Raw genomic sequence first — 20,191 nt, forward strand, 5'->3', positions numbered from 1 at the left:
AGAGGAGATACCGGGATCATTGGGAGCATTTGATCAGCAGCACCACTGTTAGCGTGTAGCAGTAGTGAGAATCACCACACTTCTTTAGCTCTGTTTTGTGCCAGGCGGTGTGACAAGCATCCTGCTTGCTTTATCTCCGGGAGTTCTCATAATGCCCTCTTGTGCAGGTACCGTTAGCAGGGTCGTTTGGCAAGTGAAGAAAGAGAGGTTTGGGGAATTTGAGTATCTTGCCGAAGATTATGAGGCTAGAAAGTACCAAGAGTTAGAATTTGCATCCAGGGGGCGCCTGGGTGGCTCAGTGGGTAGGCCGCTGCCTTCGGCTCAGGTCATGATCTCAGGTCCCTGGGATTGAGTCCCGCATCGGGCTCTCTGCTCAGCGGGGAGCCTGCTTCCCTCTCTCTCTCTGCCTGCCTCTCCATCTACTTGTGATCTCTCTCTGTCAAATAAATAAATAAAAATCTTAAAAAAAAAAAAAAAAGAATTTGCATCCAGGTTTTATGGGAATCCACAGCTGTACTAATCCTGTATTGTCTTTTAGGCTGTCCGGGCTGCCCTTAGCATCCAGAGGGGTTCCCAAAGTGGGTGGAGCATGATGCATGGGTCCATTTGGTTTAAATTTCCCTATCATCCCCATCAAACAGGTGCACAGACACATGCATGCACCAACATTAAACAGCCTGGTGGGAAGCTGGCAGAGATTCTATATGCTTCTGGTTCGATGCTTTCGGCATATTTGCTATTTATTGAGGACCAACAGTTTTACATTGCTGCATTTTTTTAAGGGCTGTAGAATGATATATCTCAAACAAGCTTATGAATCTATGACTCCCCACGAAATCAGTCAGTAGTAATACAGAACGCTTTCTATTTCTAAGCTCTCTATCTTTGGATAGCAAGGCTTCTGAATTTTCTACCTCTTGGCTTTTAGGAAGAAAGCATAAATACTTTTCATTAAATGTCATGGAGAGAGCGCTTTCTTGGTGCTTTCTCATTGTATGAGATACTTAAAGGTACAGTTTGGCTGTGTTCTCTTGGTCAAGAATGTCCTCCATTCCTTCCTTACTTGTTTCTACTTTTCTTTGGTAAATTGCGCTAGTTGTTTTCCTCATCAAGGGAATTTCCATTTGTGCCGGGCCTCTTTGTTTAGTTGGCCTGGTTCCTCCCATCTTTCCCCTGGGAGAACCTGGACGAGGACTTAGAATGAGGGTGGAAATAACCCCGAGTAATATTGCTGAGACCAATTCAGTGCGATCCCGAGAAAGTAGCATGACTTCTTTGCATATTTTACAAGGGGGTGGTGCCGCCCCCCTTCACCAGGATGGTTGAGAGGGTTAACAGATTAATGATGGCATTGCATTTTTCAGGAATGGAGTTCATAATGCTCTTAGGTTTGACAGCTGAGACTAATGTGATGATTAAAGATACGTGGCCTCTGTGGAGTAAGATAAAACCCAGTGAAGAACATTAATAAAATCAGAAAGCTCCTTAGCACTGCCACTTTGCACAGGGTTTTTCCAACAAGAGCTCAAGTTCTCAGACCGGTCTGTCTCGAGGCTGACTCATGGCTTCATCCCAGGATTGCACCAAGAGTGGAGATATTCTTGGTGGCTGGAATGATACCGCTTGTTTTTATTACACATTTTTGCATACAGGCAATTTCATTGATTTATGTGGCTAGACATAGGTATTTATATAGATTTTAAAGTTGCTTCCTCATCATGATAGCTGAAACCTAGGGAAAATGCTCTGAGTATACATTAAGTCCCAGACGAAAGTCAGGAAAAAAAAATTTCCTCCTATCCGATCCCAGTCTTTTTTTCTTTGCCTTTCACATTGACTGTTTGTAGTTGTGGAAGAAATCCTAGTGATTCTGACCTCCAGAAATTCATGGCAGGCAAGATGCTGCAACCACAGGCTTGCTTTCTTTGCTAAAATATAGGATCAGTCAAAAACTGAATATAGGCTGGGAGAAGGGAGAGCCCTGGATGCGATTCCCTGTGATAAGAGGAAAAAAGTGGCAGCGTGTTGTTTGAGACCATTTCTTATTTTGTTCAGCTGAAATTTTATGGGGTATTTCGGTATGGTGAGGAGAAGAAATTCATCCCTCACTTGTTAGTTTTGCTGGAAGAAGCTACCACTCCCTGTTAAGAAAGTTGTCACTGAATAATTGACTTTGGCAGCTAAAGCTGGCTTGATGGGTACCAGAGGGACCTAGAATTCCCTGTCTTAAAACCCCTTGTGTCTCCTTTTATATTTCCGTTCTCCAAGGGGCTGAGGAGAGAGTTGTCTGGGTTTCCTACATTTACCTGGTATGGGAAGGCATAATATTTGTGTTTCCTGGAGTTTACTGGAGGTGGGTCGGGGAAGGAGACCAAGGAGGGTGACTCTGCTGTCCCTGGAGATCTTAAGGCAAATCACATGGGGATAAGCCCGCAGGTCAAGGAGCTGGGAGGGAGTAGGGGGAGAAGATGGTGGCTACAACAGCTTCTACCTTTGATGGTGTAAACACGAATCAGACGGTTTTTCAGAGAGTTCTGCTTGTTGCCTAGGATATAAGAAATCAGTCACTTTACATTTTGTTTTCATCTGTAAAATGGTTGTATCATCAGAATATGCCCAAATAAATAACCCCCAAACCACCTCAGCGGCTTAACATATCAGAGATTTATTTCTTGTTTCTTGCTAGGAGCTCGGTAGGGCTGGCAGGAAACTGTCACGAATTGTCCTCTACCAGCCTCCTAAGCTGATGGGGCTTCTACTGTCTGGAACATTGCCAGCAGCCATGGCCAGGGAAGGGAATGTAGCAAATCCTGAAGGAGCCTTAAAGGCTTCTAGGCATAAGTGACATAACTTCACTCATACCTCATTGGCTGAAATAAGTCACATGGCCATATTTAGCTTCAAGGAGGGGAGAGAAAACATCATCTCCCACTGTGCATGGATGGAGGTGAACCAGAGCCTTGAGGAATATCCCTGTTGTCTATCAGGGGTGCTGATGCTTACGAGACACACACCCTACATGATGGTCCTGCCAGAGACCCCTCTGTGTACCAGAGAGAAACGAACACCATTGCAGGAAGGGTTAATGAATTATGTGAAGAGTGGACATCTATCACCTTTTTATTTTATTTAAATAAAGATTTATTTATTTATTTATTTGACAGAGATCACAAATAGGCAGAGAGGCAGGCAGAGAGGAAGGGAAGCAGGCACCCTGCTAAGCAGAGATCCCGATGCGGGGCTCGATCCCAGGACCCTGAGATCATGACCTGAGCCAAAGGCAGAGGCTTTAACCCACTGAGCCACCCAGATGCCCCCATCTATCGCTTTTTAATATGTATATAAAGTACCTCGACTTGTAACTTAAAAGTCAAGAAATGTGTGCAAGCATGAAGGAGTAATCTAGAAGTCCTACTCCTTTATCCTGTTTAGCTGTCATCGTTGTAGTACCGTCTGGATTGAGGCTTTACGGGAATACGTGCCCAGAGGTGACTCATAGATGGAGGTGCAGTATCCAGCCTGACCTAGCCTGTGCCCCTAGGAAAGAGAACACTCAAAACCACATGCCCTCCCAGGCTAAACAAGGCCCTCACCGGTCATGAAAACTCAGGGTGGTGAGAGGCATGGGTCAGTCACCATACCGGAGTGTGCTTATAAAATTGGGCAAGACTGGAACGGACAGTCCTGCGGCTGCGGGAGCTGGCCGGCGCAGGAACACACCGATCACGTGCAGAATGGCTCTGTCTTGGGTCCCGCCACTCATCTCCCACTTTTCCTGCACTGAGGTGCCCCTTTCCCGGGGTTGGTCTTGTGCAGTTCAGTGGGAGCTGTTGAACAAGGGTGTTCTGTTGGGTTCTTCGGGCTCCAGCAGGTAATGGCTTGTTTTCTCCTGCCCCGTTCCTTTACCCCGCCCCGCCCCACCCTGCAGCGTGGAGGTTCGGGCTTCAACCTATCTTTGTCTGGGTCCCACCAGTGTGTGCAGAATGGGTGAAGTGTTCAATGTGATACCTCAAGGGGATGTTGATTTGTATGGATGAGCCTTGGACAATATCTTCTCAAGCCATCCATTCTCCTTGAGGCTGGGCATTTCAATAATTATTTTCCAGTGTTCTCTTTTCATTGTGTGAAGGATCCCCAGGGTACCATTCTACCATCTCTCCTCCCCCCCACCCCCCGTTTCTGTCCACGTTTCTTATTCTCCAGCAGAGAATTCCACCTGGAAGCTGTGACTGCATTTCCCTTCGGAGGACATGTCCTAGTGATCCCCACTCTGTAGCACTCAGCCTCGTATCTTAAATGTTATGGGAAATCAAGCTGTATCTATTATTTTTAGGAAGAATTAAATTATAGAGGCTTTCCACTATTTTAAGAAACCATACTTATGGAAAAAATATAGGAACATAAACCAGATATCTTTGCCTTCAGCTAAGAACTTTTCTTCCTCCGATAGAGTCTTGTTGCTACTCCCAAATGAACCCCTAGTTCCAAATATACATTATGAGTCTTTTGTCTCCTTTTAGCTACAAGTGCTGTTCTGTCTGAATCATCAGGCTTCCTGTTGTCTCTTGTTCATACTCATACCCTCCAGGCAGACTTCCCAGTTACAGGCAGGGGCGAAGGTGGTACAGTACCAGATAGCACGCTCTCGTTATCTGGGCATCGGCCATCTGCTCTCCCGGCAACCTGGGCACCCCTCCCCCACCCGCAGCTCTCAAGAGTCACCAGGGGTGTCTGGGGTTGTCTTGGTGATTATCAGTAGTAGATTGTGTGCCATTTTCTTGTGTGAATATTGGCACACCTCCATTTTTTTTTTAAATTTTATTTTTTATAAACATATATTTTTTTTTCCCGAGGGGTACAGGTCTGTGAATTGCCAGGTTTACACACTTCACAGCACTCACCCCAGCACATACCCTCCCCAATGTCCATAACCCCACCCACCTCTCCCAACCCCCGCCCACCCCAGCAACCCTCAGTTTGTTTTGTGAGACTACAAGTCACTTATGGTTTGTCTCCCTCCCAATCCCATCTTGCTTCATTTACTCTTCTCCTACCTCCTTAACCCCCATGTTGCATCTCCTCTCCCTCATATCAGGGAGATCATATGATAGTTGTCTTTCTCCGATTGACTTATTTCGCTAAGCATGATACCCTCTAGTTCCATCCACGTCGTCCCAAATGGCAAGATTTCATTTCTTTTGATGGCTGCATAGTATTCCATTGTGTATATATACCACTTCTTCTTTATCCATTCATCTGTTCATGGACATCTAGGTTCTTCCCATAGTTTGGCTATTGTAGACATTGCTGCTATAAACATTCGGGTGCACGTGCCCCTTCGGATCACTACATTTGTATCTTTAGGGTAAATACCTAGGAGTGCAATTGCTGGGTCATACGGTAGTTCTATTTTCAACATTTTGAGGAACCTCCATGCTGTTTTCCAGAGTGGTTGCACCAGCTTGCATTCCCACCAACAGTGTAGGAGGGTTCCCCTTTCTCCGCATCCTCACCAGCATCTGTCATTTCCGGACTTGTTCATTTTAGCCATTCTGACTGGGGCACACCTCCGTTTTAACATGAATTTTGTAGTTTCTGGTCTACCTTGGTGGTGGTGGTGGTGGACTGTTGACTTCTAAAGACTATGAAGGAGGAACTGTAAGTGGGGAATTAAAGGAGAGTGAGAGGGGCACCTGGGTGGCTCAGTCAGTTAAGCATCTGCCTTCCGCTTAGGCTGTGATCCCTGTGTCCTGGAATCAAGCCCCAGTTGGGCTCCCAGCTCAGTGGGGAGTCTGCTTCTCCCTTTGCCTCTCCCCCTGCTGGTGCTTATTCACACACTTTCTCTCTCTCTCTCAAATAAATACAAATCTTAAAAAAAAAAAAAAAGATAAAGGAGAGTGAGAGCTGTTGAGTATGTAAAGGGAAGCATTTCACAGTGGCTTTTTTTTTTTTTTAATTAAAGATTTTATTTATTTGTCAGCACAAGCAGGGGGAATAGCAGGCGGAGGGAGAAGCAGGTTCTACACTGAGCAAGGATCGCAATGCAAGACTCGATCCCAGGGCCCTAGGATCATGACCTGAGCTGAAGGCAGATGCTTAACCGAGTGAGCCATGCAGGCGCCCCGTTTCACAGTGATCTGTAGCCCTAGAGAGCTGAATATGGAAAACCAAGGAGGAGGAGCCAATAAGAGTGCAGTGTAGTAGGAGTCGCAGCATAAATGAGAGTCAGGTCAGGCTGGGCAGTATCTTGTAAATATTTTAAGATCTAAAACTGGTGGTCTTCATAAGAGTGCCAGCTACACTGACACACATACATACTGCACACGCACGCGTACACACACACACACACACACACACACTTTGAAGGTGGGAATAAAGCATAATAGCAAAAGCTCATAGATATTTTGCAGGAATGCAGAGAAACAGTATTCAGCTGTGCGTATGCTCCAGAGAAATATGAACCTTTTTCACTGATTGACACATACTGTCTCTGACACATTGTCATTTTGTGGGCTTGTGTTGTTCCCTGTAAAATATGATGGATCATGGATGAAAAGGCATAACTTCATGGAAAGAGTATCTGTGGCCCGTTAGGGTTTTGATCTGTTTAGGAAAGTTTCCCTATAGATGTGACTTTATCCTTGCCTCAGTTGCCACATACTTCCAGTTGTGTTCGACCTCGAGGAGAGGTTATCTGATGTTGCAGGTTGTCCCTCAGAACAGAAGTTGCCATCACTGTCTCTCTGAAAGCAGCCAGCTCACGAAGGTCTGGGATATAGTCTCCACCACCTCCTTGCCTCCAGTCTTGTTCCTGGAGTTCTGAGCAACCCCCAGGACGATACTGCATTAATACACATCAAGGTGGTTTGTAGGTGTGGTCTCCGCCGTGACTTGTACCACCATATTGCGCAGATTTACTTGCTGCATACGTCTTTCAATAGGGAGTGGGGCTTAGTGTGGTGTTGTGCTCATCTCAGAAGGCATTTGTCCTGTAGCTTCTGGGTTATGCCACCATAGGAAGCAACAGATTTAGGGTGGGAGGAGGATGTTGGACCTGGTGGGTGAGAAGTCTTACCCTTGCCCGGCTGCTACCAGCCCTGAAAATGCAAAGTTGTCAAGTACGTATGACTCTTGGCATTAGGAAAACCTCACTAAAATGAAATTAAAATTCCTCTGATGGACAGGAAATTAATCAGGGCTGAATGCAGTAGACAGGGATAGAAGTTGGATCCCTTGTTCCATCACTGATGAGTTTTATTGTTATGCAAATGAGACTCAAGGCACACAGTGACTGGTGGGACATTGAGGAGGGAGCAGAGAAGTGAAGATGAGCAGGTTCCCTAGGATTTAAACTCTAGCTATGAAAATGTTTTTCTAGCATCTGCTGCCTCTGAGACCATCAAATGCTGAGCAAGGGAAGCGCCTCAGTTTCTCCTGTCATTGTTTCTGCAAAGTGGTCTCCTTGACGGTGTGATATATTGCCATTGATTCATTCCATAACACTACTAGATCACCCACAGTGAAGCAAGCCATTTGCCAGGTGTTTGGGCTCAATCATTGAAAACACCTTGTTTTTGCCTTCCCAGTGTTCATAGTCTGGTAGAAAAGGATATTGGAAAGAATGAAGTCTACAGATACACCAGCCAGATAAGAAATGTTGTCATACCACTTAGGGTTATTTGGTTGAAAAGTGGCTGAAACATACCCCAGCAATGTCAGCAAAAAGGGAATGAACTAAAAATACATTAATTTTCATTAAAAAAATAAAAATTAAAAAACAACAAAAAAAAGGAATGCATTGGTACAAAGAGAACTAAACATCCATGAGGAAACATGGCGGGGAAGCTCTGGGGTATAGATGTCGGGAAGGAAAGGACAGTCTTTTCAGTCCCCTCAGTCAAGTGAGCGAACTCCAGGCAATCTTAAGTCCATTCACTCAAGATTCACGTTCCCAAAGAAGGTAACTGATGGATCCAGCTTGGATACTTGCCTACTTCTTGGTGAGGGGAAAAGCAAGAGACTTGGATAATGCCACAGAGATTTTGAGTAATGGCAGACAGGCTTTCTCCCAAAGACAGAATGAATGCTACAAAGGCGAAGACTTTGTCCACAGGGGTGGGAGCCGAGGGGGTGGGGCAGGCGGGAGATGCCTTCTAAAATTCAGCTGCTGTTGTGGCTTCTGGGATTCCGGGCCAACGGGCGGGTCTGTGTTTATTTGGAGCATGCTCAACGTTGAGGTTGTGGTGGTTCGAGACCATAAAATTTAGCATCACTCACCCATTGGCGCATCCACTCATTGGCACTTCTGTTGTTCTCTTGATCCCAGTGTGAGCAGTCCCACCTCATGAGAGAACATGAGGACGTCCAGGAGCGGACGACGCTTCGGTACGAGGAGCGCATCACGGAACTCCACAGCATCATTGCTGAGCTCAATAAGAAGATAGACCGTTTGCAAGGCACCACCATCAGGTAGTGAGCTCCCAGACGTGGCTTTCTCTCTGCCCCTCTGGGCTCCAAGCTGGCTCTTGGAGCTGAAGTGGTCCCGATGGGTAATGATGATGTTTTATTTGCGGCTAAGACTTTTACAGTTGATATCTACTCCTGTCTCTTCACCTTGTTAACCCTGCCTTTTTCCCTCCACTATTCTGTTCTCTTCTGGATCCTCCCAAGGGCTCCCCTGGAAGGCAGCCAGGGTGGGAGTTGTAATCCTCCCTTTACCGATAAGAGTGTGGAATTGCAAGTGGGTGAAATGATTGTTTAGCGAGTTCTGAAGGGTGCCCCTTCATCTCCCTCCCAGTATCCCTGTCACCTATCGAATCTACTCAGTGTGCAAACTGTGTGCCTCCCTTGAGAATTTTGAGAGATCTATCAACGTGGCTTAGGACTAAGGAGTATGTCTGCTTCTAGATAATCTAACATCTTGAGCTCACCTGAAGTTGATTTACCAACATGGATGTGGCCTCTTGCAAACTCGGGTGGGGAACAAGATTGGATACATCGTTTTACTGGCACAAAGTCTGGGGCTTAAAAATATTAAGGGTTTTGGGGTACCTGCTGGCTGAGTGGTTAAAGCCTCTGCCTTTGGCTCAGGTCCTGATCCCAGGGTCCTGGGATCGAGCCCCACATTGGGCTCTCTGCTCAGTGGGGAGCCTGCTTCCCTTCCTCTCTCTCTGCCTGTCTCTCTGCCTACTTGTGATCTCTGCCTGTCAAATAAATAAATAAAATCTTAAAAAGCTATATTAAGGGATTACTTTGAAGTTCTAGTTAGAGGATAGAGGTGGAGTTAGAACCACGGTCTCTCTGCTTTTACTTAATATTCTTTCCATGAAAGTGACTCCTGGGGGTCCTGCCTTCCTTAACAATCACTTAACCCCTAAGGCTCCTGCATGCAGTTCTGAATGGGTGTGTCTGCCCTGCTGTTCAGAGAAGGGGGTTCTCTTTGAGCCACTTAGCCAAAGACTGAGAGCTTTCATCTCCCTGCCTGTCCTCAGAGAACAGCCCTGAGGAAAGCAAATGGTTGTCTTCCACCTTTATGGAGAAAGAGGGTTTGCCCACCGAATGTCTGTCCAAGCCGCAATCAGGGCATTTGTAGAGACCACTACTTTAAACTCTCCCTCCAGAAGTCCCAGGTTAGAAGAAACTTCGGGTGGTTTTGTTCCAAGTCTGAGAGAGTAATGACAGGGCTATCTGATGAGGGTACTGATGGGCCTCTGGTTTTTCTGGATAAAATCATGGAAAACTTTGCACTGACTGGAGCCACACAAGAAATCCCATATTCCAATTTAGAACCTCAAGGCCTTTAAATTGTATCCCGGTCTTCAGAGTGATTGTGGGTTAGAAATGCATGAGCAGAGGAGAATTTTCAGACCAAAGAAATGATTATGGCAGATTTAAAGGAGGCTGACAGAGTACATTGGCAAGTTTGTAATTTCCACTAAAACATGTTGCACTTTGCAACACTTGAGAAGGTGAGGGCAAATGGACGAGTAGTGAAAAAAAGCATCACACATCACCTGGAAAACTCAACTTCAGGATGTTTAAATTAAGTATAATGGCCAAACAGCTTCGTGTTAAAATATGGTGAGCTTCTTGACTGTAAACATTTATTGGTGCCTCTTATTTAATGTGCCTGTGCAGATGTCACATTAAATTCTGCCAGTTTTCATTATGTAAATGAGCTTCCCCTCCTTGAGGGGACTCCCTGCAGGCCACGCAGATATGGGGGCCAGGAAGACAGGGCTTTTCTGGTCCCCTGAGCTCCTCGGCTAAGGGGTGTCTCCTGCCCCCTGCACTCCAGGAAACTGGTTTGCCCTCAGGTCCTGAGATGCTTGCTAGACTGAGTGAAGTGGGAGCCAGGTACCTCGGAGGAACTCCCAAAGGCCCTTGAAGATCCAGGATGTAGAGAATGGAGAGTCACACTAGTCAGGCACAATGCTGGTCCTGACAGAGTTTCTTGTCACTTTGGCTTGGGCCCGAGTTAGGAATTTATTGGAAGTGCTGAAAAATCATTAGTATGGGACTAGTGTATGTAAGCTATGAACTATCCATATGTAAGCAACACTACATTGCTTAAGTAAAAAATAATCTCATAGTTGTAAACTTTCATCTCAAGTTGCTATCAGAATGGGAACCTTCTGTGGCCACCCTAGAACACACTCTCTCATATCCTGTAGCCACAGGGCTAAGGCAGCCAAGAATCAGACACTACAGGGGGCTGAACTCCAATATAAGTTGAAATCCCAGCCACATTAGATCTCTTAGATGAAGTTGAAGCATTGATAGGAAAAGAAGAAATGGTGAGAATTTGAATCGAGACACCCGGGTAGGTTTCTGCGAATCGAAATACCTAGCGCCTACAAACCCCCATCCTGCAGAAGCACTCCCCCTCCCTGTCTGATAAAGCTAGTCTTACTTTGCTTGGAGACTCTGTAAGCAATCTCATCCCAGGTAGGGTGTGTCAGGTGTATACACTCATGGCTAGGTCCCTCAGGAATAAAGATTGCTAATTATTTCACTCGGTGAAGAACTCTAACCAACTAAGATGCTGGTCAAACACAAAAGAAATAGGGACTTCTGAGTGAAAGAAGAAAGTTAGCAACACCAACCATAGCCTTAGGGCCAGTTGTAGAAAAGACGGCTAGCCTATGCATATTTTGGTGCTTATTTGCGTATATATTCAATTTCTTTTTTTTTTTTTTTTCCTCTTCTTAATTTCTCCTGTTACACAAGGTGATCTGGTTTTGGTGAAACTTATCTATTGGTCAGGTTAGCTGGTATCTAGGAGGATTTGCCACTGAGCTAGAAGAGCAGTGGGTGCCTGACGATGGAGACAATAACTGATGGGACTTGGGGTCTCCCATTTTGGTGAGAAGGTGAGTCCCTTCCCATTTGAATGAGGGATGGTTACAGAAGCTTGGGGTCATGGCTGTTGCCATTTGGAAATTTCAGTGTGTGTGAGAGGTTGTGTGTGGTTGTTGAGTAGCCAAAGAGGGTGGCCTATGACATGTCATCTAACATTTTCTACCATTCCCACCCCTTCTCTCTGCTTTCCCCAGAATCAGAGAGGTTGGACCCGTGGGACTCCTTCCCAGGTTAGCTGGGTTTTGGAGATGATTTCGGTTCCGCCGGTGAGGTGCCTTTGAATGGGTTTGGAAAGCAGAAGGCCGGTGGGAGCCGTCGTTCCTCAGGACATGATGGCGGCAGCGGAATAGAGACTTTCGTGGCCATGAGGTCCTGCACCTCAGAGCCGGGAGCTGTGGGCAGATGTGAAGGAGTGGCAGTTTGCTGACCTTTGAGGGGTCCACACCTGTGATGGCAAATGTCCCAACTCCCAGTGGCCTGCACCCACACTTCTCTGGTCCTTCCAACAGTCACTCAAGACTGGCACTGCCTAAATTGAATCTCTTCTACTTGAAATATCCAGTGTAGTTTATGTTCCTGACTGAGCCCTGCCTAATGTATCCTAAATCCCATCTCCTGGGAATAAGCACTGAACATTTTGTATATATGGCCTCCTAAAAAATTTTATTCATGAATATTTTAAATAAATTGGATCACATAGCAAACAATGTTTTGTAATGCAGGCATTTTAACTTAACTATATGGCATGAGTGGCTTCTTTTAATGCTCATCTGACTTGGGGAGATTATATAATGGGATGGGGAAATGGAAAAATACATCAATAGCTCACTTTGGAATGGGGGGGTTGGATTTCTAAACAAATTAAACATGAGCACTTTTGTTTCCCAAGGAGATTCTTTCCTTTTTTTTCAGATTTTATTTATATATTAGAAAGAGAGAGTATGAGTGGGGCGGGGGAAAGGGCAAAGGCAGAGGGAGAAATAGGCTTCCCGCTGAGTAGAGAGCCTGACGCAGGACTCGACCCCAGGACCCTGGGATCATGACCTGAGCTGAAGATAGATGCTTAACGGACTCAGCTACCCGGGTGCCCCTGAGGAGATTATTTTCTTTGCCCAAAAGCTACTCTCCTAACACCACCATTTCACTGCTGGCTGTCATGAGTAGGTCATGTTTCTGCTTCATTGCTTGGTTGTTAGCCCACAGCTATCTGGCTTCTGAGTGCAGCAGTTTGCCAACACTCTTTTTGCTAAGGACCAAATTGTGTCTCCAAATTCAAAAATTCATATGTGGAAGCCCTACCCCTGAATAGGACAGCATTTGGAGCTGGGGCCTTTGGGAGCTAACTCTGTCCCATTGAGGTCATGAGGATGGGGACCGCATGGTGGGTGTAGTGGGTGCCCTTCCGAGAAGAGACACCAGAGGGCTTGCTCGAGGGCACACTCGATCCCTGCTGCATGAGGATACGGTGACAGGGCAACCGTCAGTAAGCCAGAAAGAAAGCCCTTACCAGAAACTGACTGTGCAGCCGCCTTGATTTGGGACTTCAGACCAAAGTCTAGAACTGAGAGAAAATAAAATCCTGTTGCTTGAGCTAGTTCATCTACAGTGTCTTATTACAGCAGCCTGAGCGAAGAGGCTTTTTTGACAATCACTACTGACTTCCTAACTGAAGAATCCAGCGACCTTTTCTTATTTTGGGTCCTTTTCTAGAGGATTTGCTTCCAAATCTTCCTTCCTGGTGTGTTTTTCTTGAACTTCTAGGACCCTGTGTCTTTTCTTCTGTCACTGAGATTCACCTTCAGCCTTGGCTCCTACCCTGGGCTCTCCCCTTCCCTTTACCTCAAGTGGCTGCAGCCCTGCCACACTGACCTCTCCCCTCAGAGTTACCTCCCTCTAATCTGGCCCTTCACGCTTCCGCTGCTCTGTCTGCAAAATGCTCCTTTGGCAACAAAGATAATATGCAAAGTCCCATTTACTCCGACATAATCCAGTCTCTAAAATCCCATACCTGCCCCATGAGCCTGACCTTTCCATTTGCCCCGTTATTCACCAGAAGATTCATAGATGAGTCCATCTTCCTTTGCGCTAGATGGAAAAAGAGGTGTAATTGCAGGAAGAATTGAGACTTAACACCGATTTCCTGCTTTAGAGCCTCTAAGAGAATTGGGAAGAATACAGTTCCTCATTGTATCTAAAAAAAACTTTGTTCTTTAAAACAATGATGGCATGTCAGGGCACATCTGCCTTTACTTATCAGGAAGGATGTAGTTCAGCAAAACCCCCAGCAGGTCAGGTCGGCGGGGTTAGCTGGACGTAATTGACTGACAGGTGCCAAGGCAGGCAGATGTCCATCTGGATCTTGTTCACCAGTCAATCCAGTGACAAGGCATGAATGTCCACGCCAAAACAGAAGAGACATGGGGATTGCTGAGGAAATAATATTTGTACCAAATATTACTGATTCCGTAGTACTTTAGCTTTAGGTCTGGAAGTACTTCCCTTTTCGGATAAGATCATTTCACCCCTGGCCACTTAGGAGAACGAATCTTTAAAAATTGTCATCAACAACAACCACCAACCCTTCTCCTTAGATCACCATATTTGACTGTTGATTCATGGTCCTAAATTTAGGAAAGAGGCTGTACCGCGCACTAGTTGCTGGCTTTTGGGGTAAATCACTAGCCTCTTGAAGCTTCAGTCGTCTTACTTGTAAATTAAAGGTATTGGGACACCTGGGTGGCTCACTCGTTAAGCCTCTGCCTTTGGCTCAGGTCGTGATCCCAGGGTCCTAGGATCGAGCCCTGCGTCGGGCTCCATGCTTGGCGGAGAGCCTGCTTCCCTCTCTCCCTCTGCCTGCTGCTACCCCTGCTTATGTGCTCTCTCTCTCTGTCAAATAAATAGATAATCTTATATGCAAAAAAAAAAAAAAAAAGTACTGATCCCAGCTTTGATGAGCCCTAAGATCTCTGCTGGTCAGTCACTGCTAGTTACATAGGTGGTGGGTACCATCTGATGCTTGCGTCCTCGGGAGCACTTTTCTTTTGTTTAAGCTCGTAGCAAGTACGCACCATTGCCACTCTAAGAGCCCCTTGGAAGCACTTCACAGATGCTTCTAGGTGAATGAAATAAGGTATATTCAGAATCCTGTGAGATGATTCTTTATCTTCCAAAGAGAAACACCTGAGCACTTCGTAATTCCATAATTATGAAACTGCCACAATAGTGTGTAATTACCAACATTTATCCCTCGATCAAGCTTCTGGGTTGTTGTCGTTGTTATTTTTGGCTTAAAATGATCACTTCCTGGATCTTTTCATGTTTTCTTCCTTCTCATCTCCAGCATTAGCAGCTGGTATTCTTTGGGGAGATCCTTTTTCCCCCAAAGAAAAAAATTACCATTTGCCGAGAGTTACCGTATACACAACAGAAAGAAGCAGGCGATGAAGTCACTTTGAGATGCTGATGCTGTGGTGTTAGCTAGACATCGTCACCTGCCAGGTGACTCCGGCTGCGCAGAGCAGCCTGGAAAACACACCTCAAGTTCTTGCTTTTGTAAAACTGCTGGGACTGGTAGAGGCTTTCTGGCTTCTTTTTCCATTGCTCTGGGTGAACCGGTGCTCCCGGATAACACAGTAGGGAGAAAAGCCCGCGCTCCCATCGTCTACACACACTGCAATTGCAGATGGACCGTCCTGCTTACAAAAGGCCCTGTGAGGGTGCCTGGGTGGCTCAGTGGGTTAAAGCTTCTGTCTTCAGCTCAGGTCATGGTCTCAGGGTCCTGGGATCGAGCCCCACATCAAGCTCTCTGCTTGGTGGGGAGCCTGCTTCCCCCTCTCTCTCTGCCTAACTCTCTGCCTGCTTGTGATCTCTCTGTCTGTCAAATAAATAAATAAAAATCTTAAAAAAAAAAAAAAAAGGCCCTGGGAGAATTGGCTTTTGTTCTCTCTTAGTCCCAGATCCCAACCTCTTTTTAGGAATGATGCCAGTACTGATGTTTAGGAGATGATAAGGATATGCAACTCTATGAATTTTTTAACCAGAGTCAGTGGGAGAAACAAAAGGGTTGCACATATTTTAATATTTGGGTTCAGTTGAACCATTTTTCTACCTCCTCCTTTGTGGTACAGAATGCTGCCTGATCTCGCAAGGTTGTTTCTACCTTTTATTACCATATACTTGGTTTGCGTGAGTTGTTTTGTACTTTTAGTACTATGATTACCACAAGGAGGCATCTTAGCCAGGAATTCTGTGTGCTCAGCTCAGCCCTTCCCTTTGGGGTCAAAAAAACAGGCCTTCAGCACTTGCCCCAGCTTATTTTCTCTGATTCCATATGAGAGCTCGGCAATGCTTCTTCCCCTGAATACCTAGACTTTGTCATTTTTTTTTTTTAAGATTTTATTTATTTGACAGAGAGATGGCAAGTAGGCAGAGAGTCAGGCAGAGAGAGAAGAGGAAGCAGGCTCCCTGCTGAGCAGAGAGCCTGATGCGCAGGGCTCCATCCCAGGACTCTGGGATCATGACCCGAGCTGAAGGCAGAGGCTTTAACCCACTGAGCCACCCAGGTGCCCCTAGACTTTGTCATTTTATTTTTGTTTCTCCTAACTCCAATGATTTGCCTCCTTCAATGCCATCCTTCTGATCAGAGGGCCTGAGCACCCCTCCAGCCTCAAGGTTTCCATTGGGCACCCCATGGGGTTTCAGCGGTATTGACAACTTACTCCTCTCCATTCCTGTTCTCATTCACATTTGGAGGCTCCTCTGAGTCTTTGCTTTTGCCCTTCCACCCTCATGACCTATCTAAAGTCTACTCGCCTGGGACTTCTCTGGAGTGCTGCTCCATCCCAAAAGTCTTTCCTGGCTACTACTCACCTGCAACCCAGATGCTCCACCTGTGTCCAGGCTTCTTGGGCTCGAATGAGTTGTGAACACATTTGACTCCTAGAAGACCGCACCCACCTGGTCTTTGCTTTCCTGTTCTTATTTTGGTGCTCGAATACTTTGACCACGGGTCCTTAGTTTGCATTTCATGACCCTGAAAGTCTCTGGCCTCAGATGACATTTCTAGGGTAGTGTGATTGTCCCTCAGACTGTGCTCTGACTGCAGTGAGGAATGGCCCCTGCAACCGACAATCTCCTCTCCCAGCCCTTCCCTATTCACTGCTACATACAGTTCATCCTGGTAATCCCTGGAAGTAATTCCTTACAAAGCACGAGATTTGGCAGGCCCTATGTGTTTTGGAACCTGCTGAGCCGGAAAGGTTTAAGGTGGCTATGAGTGATTTTGCAAATGCCATTTATACAAAGATACAGCAGCATTTATCTGGCTTTCTTGGCTATAACACCATCTCAGCCAAGCTGAAGCTGATTACATTGGCCATGCAACAAAGGTAATTTATTCATCATACACAAAACCACCCATTAACTAAAATCAGATTTTGTAAGTGCTGATGGAAAAGAGAGCTGATGTATCAGGGCACAATTACCCTCTAGACCGAAAAGGCTACTCTTAAGGTACTTTTTAATTGTTTTCATTCCTAAACCTAATTATTGTTAGCTTTGCAGGTGTCTCATAATTAACTTAGTCAGAGAACATTAACCTATGTTTTTTGCCTTTACCGCTCCCATTCTCATTCATATTTTGCATGTCTGGGGGCCTAATATCTGTTAAAAGCCTCCCCAGATTTCTGGATGGCTTTTATTAAAAACCCCTTATAAAGCAGAGGCTCAGCAGAATTCCTTCCCTGAGATGATGTAAATTTCTCGAGAGAAGAATTCTGGAGAGTTCTTCACATTCTCTAGTTTATAGATGTGTCTCCACAGCTTAAAATGGCAGTTGCCTCTTCCCCAAGTTCCAGTGGTCACCCATTACCATCTTGGTCTACCCCAAACCCAAGGCTGTAGACTCTCATCCCTGCTGGTGTCTGCAACGTCAAACAAATGCCAAGCCAAGAGGACTTCTCTTCCTGGTTTTCTTCTCAGACATCCATGGGCTTCACAGGCTCAATTAAATCCCCTGACGATTTTCTGCTCTGGTTCACTTGCAAAATCAATGCTTCATACCGGGGCTGATTCTCCATGTCCGTGTCCGGTGTGTGTGTGTAGTGATGGCGGTGGTGTGAGGAAGAGGTATGTATGAGCCTTGAAAGACATACTACAATCGTAAGGTCCCTTCACATGCCCATAGCTAATTCAGGGACCAAATGTTGAGGGATTGTGAAGGGCTGAGAAGGGGCGGGGGTATGTGTGTGCCATTACAACATGGCAGCATTTAGGTGTTGACTTCTTGTTACAAGTGCTGGCTGATGGAAACAGACCACTGAGTGGCGTGCATTCACTTGCTGTGTCCATTTTTCTCCTCCGCCCATCCTCTTTTCCTATCCCCTAACTCCACGGACTTGCTTTAGGGAAAGTAAGTATGGCATTTACCTCTCTAAGTATCCAGGTTGATGTGCACAGGTGAGGTGCTGGTTTTCCGGTAGCTCCAGCCCCAACGCCTTCTTATATCCTGTTCCAAGGAAAACGCCCACCAGCGGGATCCTCCAGGTGATGGGATGTGACATTCCAATGCTCCGAGCTCCTGTTTACTTTGCTCACTCTAGCCTCGGTACTCACACCAGTTTTCAGGTCTTGGGTTCTTTCTCACATCAGAATTTGAGGAGGCGAAGGAAAATAATTTCTTGAGGAAATCTTAAAAGCAAAAAAATTTCTACTAGGCTGTTAGATGGATCTTGTTCATCATATGTGTAGGTATGGGCCCACAGGAGCAACCTTTCAGTTTCACATGTGGTTGTGGACCATAGAGATGACTGAATGTTTGGCCTAGAAAGAGTCCTAGCCCATATGGCTGAGGAGGGTGGGCAGGGGGAGTAGATCTATCTGCTTTCTCTCTGAGTATCTTTTTTGTCTTTAGAAGTCATGTTCTCTAGGAATTTGTCTTCTGTCTCTGCCAGTGGTGGCTGACTCTCCTTTTTTCTCAGGGAGGAAGATGAGTACTCGGAACTGCGATCAGAACTCAGCCAGAGTCAACATGAGGTCAATGAAGACTCTCGAAGCATGGACCAAGACCAGACCTCTGTCTCCATCCCCGAAAACCAATCCACCATGGTCACTGCTGACATGGGTGAGCCTGCCTGCCACTGCATGAAGCCAGAGTTTGGTTTCTGGATTGTAATGGAAATTTTAGAAATAGGAGGCAGCCTGAAGTAAAATTTAATTAGTCAACGAGTTTGGTGAGTAGATGGAAGCACACCTATTTGAGTCCCTTACATGCTACTGTGTCGGAACTAAAGGGGTGAATGAGCTTTCCGTCCTGATGTTTGTGATTCAGACATAGATCACCTCTATTTGAACATTCTGGAGATGGGGAACCAGCTGAAAAGGCTATTGTAGTGTTCCGAGTTCCAGTAAAATCTGAGCTACGAGGGCAGGAACGGGAAGGATGGAGTGGGTGGCGACACATTGTGGTGGAAGAACCAATTGGTTTTAACAACTGTTGGCTCAGAAGGAATCCAAAATAACTCTAACCTGTTGATCCTGAGTGACTAAGAGAACGATCATAGTCTTAGTAAGGATGTTCAGTTGAGAAATGAGTTGGGAAATAAATATATTGTGTTTGAGGTTGTAGAGAAATGTCCATCTGGGAATACTTGGTTTAGTGTATTTTAAACTGCAGGTCATGACGTGTTAGTGGGTCTTGAGATTAAATGAAAAATATTTTTTCAGTGAAATCAAATAGGAAAAAAATGAAATGACAGTATTACTTCATAAGACTTATTTGTTGAGTTATGTGTGTATGTAGAAAGTTGCCAAATGAAATGTTTCTGCTGTACGCTTCAGTCAACCCACAAAATGTTGCAAAATCACAGGTCTACTTGGAGATGCTTAACCGGATCTTTGGAGAGATTAGGGTTGGGGATAAAGGCTTTGAAGTTCTGAGGTAAGGAGATCTCTGTGGTCAAAAGGGTGTGGAGTCAGAGAGGGAAGAGCACCACGTCTTAGGAAATGTTCACATGTAGGGAAGATAGAAGGACTAGGAAATGGGGGAATAAACATAGTGTAAATTTCTTAGACTCTAGACTTTTGTTGGGGAGAGAGACTTGAAATATAATGCACATTTATATTAATTTTGAAAGTGCTATAACATTAAGGAGCATAGTACCATGAATTTATCAAAGGAATTTAATTCAGTTTAAGATTCTGGAAGAGCTTCTAGAAGTGACATTTGAGTCGAGAGCTGGAGGGTAAATAGGAATTAACCTGTTAAAGGAGGAGATGCATTCAGGGGAGGGTGGGAAGAGTGGATGCGTTCAAGGAGATGGAAAGAGATTGTGGAGGGCCCAGAGGTGTGAGATGCAGGCAAGAGAGGTAGGCGGGAGCCGGAGCATGCAAGATCTCATAGACCATGTTAGAGAGTTTGACTTTAATCAAAGATGCACAAGAAACCACTGAAAGATTCGAGTAGTAGGGGAAGGGGATGCGATGGTCAGGTTTGCATTTTGAATCAAACATTCTGTGATAAAGAGAATCAGTGTATCAAGAATGAATGGGGAAGGCCAGCTAGGAAACCATTGCTAAAGTCTCAGTGGGCATGATTATTGCTAGGTTCAGGGTGATGGTAGTTAAGCTCTAGAAAGATTTAAAGTTGGCAAGATCTGCTGGAGGATTAGAGAAAGAGGGAAAAAGGAAATGTGCATGTGGAGATGTTCTCTCAGTGTCTAGATGACACAGTGGGTGGACTACACTGCCGAGCACCAACATGGGAGCTCAGTGAAAAGAGCCAGGTGGTTTTGCTTCGAGTTTTGTCTTGTTGTACTTGAAGGAAGTGGGAGTG

At 45.5% G+C, this 20,191-nt stretch overlaps 1 protein-coding gene across 5 annotated transcripts in view; it reads left to right on the plus strand.

The window, feature by feature from the left end:
* Positions 1-20,191, plus strand: part of MCC (MCC regulator of WNT signaling pathway) — a 408,333-nt gene that overhangs the window by 305,620 nt on the left and 82,522 nt on the right. For all 5 annotated transcript variants that reach the window (XM_032844747.1, XM_032844771.1, XM_032844753.1 and 2 more), the window contains 2 exons: positions 8,327-8,469; positions 18,339-18,481. In XM_032844747.1, the coding sequence (XP_032700638.1) occupies positions 8,327-8,469; positions 18,339-18,481 (286 nt within the window). The remainder of the gene's footprint in view (positions 1-8,326; positions 8,470-18,338; positions 18,482-20,191) is intronic.

The sequence above is a fragment of the Lontra canadensis genome, unplaced genomic scaffold (genome assembly GCF_010015895.1).
Source record: "Lontra canadensis isolate GAN:19392208 unplaced genomic scaffold, GSC_riverotter_1.0 scaffold4, whole genome shotgun sequence".
NCBI lineage: Eukaryota > Metazoa > Chordata > Mammalia > Carnivora > Mustelidae > Lontra > Lontra canadensis.